Below are 2,500 nucleotides of genomic sequence, written 5' to 3'. Positions count from 1 at the left end.
AACATAGTTGGGACTCGTCAAAGCCTCTACAGGGGCCGTGTATCATGTTCGTTGTCACAATCTCATATAAGCGCGGCTCTTTATTTTTGTCAGGTATCTCAGCTGATATCACCCTAGAGACGAAATCGACAGTAACGTGGCGTTCCATCCAAAGAAGGATAGAAACATGAGGGAGACCTCTTTTCTGCCACTCAAAACTCAGTAGGTGTGCCTTAACGCGCCCAAACACGTTTTTAATCGTCAGATCGTCCATCAGGCTGTCCACTTTCAACTTGAAAATCCGACTAACAAAGTCAGGGTGGTCATACATCCGGGAGATGTCACAACCGACAGCCTCCACGGCTTGTTTCAACTCTTCCCAATGAGGATTCATTGTAAAGGTGATAAAAAAGTCTGGAGACCCGTAAGACGACACAAAAGCCAAGGCGTCTTGCTGCCGCGCTTTCATGTATCGTGGGCCCCCAACAAATGAAGCAGGGATAATCACCCGTTGACCCGCCTTTCGGTTATCCCCGTCCCCTATAAGAATATCAGCGCGCTCTTTCCGCAACTCCTGTTGATTGTGTTCGATGAAAGACAACCTGTCAGACTCAACTTTCACGTAATTATCCACAACAAATTGTTGGAAAAGACGGGCCCCTTTAGTCACATAATTGAAAACACCTTCTCTTTCCATGTAAAGAGAGGCGTAGTACATGCAAGGGCTTAGCCTACTGTATGTTGCAGGAACATGTTTTGAACAACAGATGTCTGCTTTGCGTTGCTTTTTCAGAGTGCAAGAATGACCGACGTCTCCATTGGGAAACAGGAGAGGATACTGAAAAACATCGTAGAAGAAGTTTGTGTGACTCATAAGTCTGAGACTAAATTTTGAATCTTCCTTTGGGGAACCTATCACTATTTCCAATGGGTCTCTTGAGGGGCCCAAATTAACGATGGCTCCCACCTGCGAAGAAGAAGTGGGAAGGTGGTAGACTCCTTTATGTTCGCGGGTTGTTAGATTTTCAGCGGCTTTCAATGTAAAAGACACCTGGGGTAATTTGTCATATTTCTTGACGTGAGCTTCCATGAGCTGTTTAGCCGTCTCTAGCTCTTTCAACATCACAGACAGACACGCGTTATGTTTTGCCATGTATTCGTAAAAGTGTGTGATAATCTTCTCGTTCTCTGAAAGAACCTTTTCCTCCCTAGCTCGTCTCTTCTCCGTTTCGTTCATTTTCCCCTTGCCATTTCCTGACTTTGAAAAATGTTGAACCGCCAGAGTGCGAAGTTTAATCTGCTGATCTTTCTCGTGGTAGAAATAAAGATCCAAGAAAGAATTATTCTTCCTCCAAAACGGGTTTTTCTCAGAATTACTGTCATGATCAAAATGCACGTCTTTCCCAGTCAAAGACCCCTTTTTTAGCAACCCGGGCTTCAATGAGCCTAGTCTGTGGTACACTCGTCCCTGAATTTTGTAACACAGTGCCTTTTCCCCTGCGTTCTCCAGCTTACTCGAAGTCGCAAAAGATGTGAAAGAAAATACTAAATTGAAACCAGCGATGTGTTTCAAAAATCTTTCAGAGAGAACGGTTTTACCTTCGTAGAGCTCTCTTATTGTCCCGTCCTTAATATCTGAGGGCAACAATAAAGGAGTTTGACCCAAGTTGCAGCAGATTGTTTTGTTTTCTCGTTTCCACAGCAAAGCTGAACAGACTTTACATTTGAAGTCCCCCAATTGGCCGATGTGATGCGGAAAAGTTTGAACAGAGTTTTCCCTAAGAAACCCAAGCAACTCCTCCCTCACAGTTTCTCGCTGGTCGGAATCTGGCTCCTTCAAATGACGTTCGGATCGTTCTTTTCTCAACTTGTCAAGAACATTTTTCTCTTCCTCTGAAAAATCCTAAGGAGTCTCTCCAAATCGCAGGAAAACTTTCACTTTCTTAAACGCCTCACGTCTCTTCCTTTTTTCGGCCCGCAATTCTCGCGCTTCTTGTATCTTTTGGACCTTTTCTTCTCTTTTGAACTCCCGCAGTTCTCGTGCTTCTCGTATCATTGGGGTTTCTCCTCTCTCTTTAACACCCGCAATTCTCGTTCTTCTCGTATCTTTTTGGTTTTTTCTTCCTTCAATTTTGCGCGCATTTCTCTTTTTGAGACCCTCTCTTCCGTCCTTTGAAGAATTTCTCGTGCTCGGTCCTCATTTAACTTCTCTGCCTCCAATTTACTCGAAAACTGCTGACTATCATTCCCTGGTGCACCAGAAAGGTTTTCGGGCGTTTCCTCTTTCACGGGACTCCGGTCATTATTTTTCTTCAGCGCGTCTTTGACCTTCTTGACCGCATATTTGTTGTAACGTTTAGCCCTCTGGTATGCCTTATAAGATAAATCAAGATAATGCATCTGGTAGATTTCGTGAAACGTTTGTACCCCACAAAGTAATGCTTCGAAAAACCATTTGACTATTCTTCTGTTATTTCTCCATCAAACAATTCCAGAGTATCAAACTTTTCGTCGCTGTACT

The 2,500-nt window shown here is 43.8% G+C and overlaps 1 protein-coding gene across 1 annotated transcript in view; it reads right to left on the bottom strand.

Annotated features, from left to right (window-relative positions):
* LOC143025803 (uncharacterized) overlaps nt 1-2,035 on the bottom strand; it is a 3,522-nt gene extending 1,487 nt beyond the window's left edge. The window contains exons 1-2 of the mRNA XM_076185811.1: nt 1,936-2,035; nt 1-1,614 (exon numbers count right to left, since the gene is read on the bottom strand). The exon at nt 1-1,614 is cut by the window's left edge and continues 110 nt beyond it. Of these exons, the coding sequence (XP_076041926.1) occupies nt 1-1,614; nt 1,936-2,035 (1,714 nt within the window). The remainder of the gene's footprint in view (nt 1,615-1,935) is intronic.
* Nucleotides 2,036-2,500: the final 465 nt, after the last annotated feature.

The sequence above is a fragment of the Oratosquilla oratoria genome, chromosome 5 (assembly GCF_046742065.1).
Source record: "Oratosquilla oratoria isolate Oo_2021 chromosome 5, ASM4674206v1, whole genome shotgun sequence".
Taxonomy (NCBI): Eukaryota; Metazoa; Arthropoda; class Malacostraca; order Stomatopoda; family Squillidae; genus Oratosquilla; species Oratosquilla oratoria.
The sequence above is the reverse complement of the archived record's forward strand: the minus strand, read 5'-3'. Positions and strand labels throughout refer to the sequence as shown.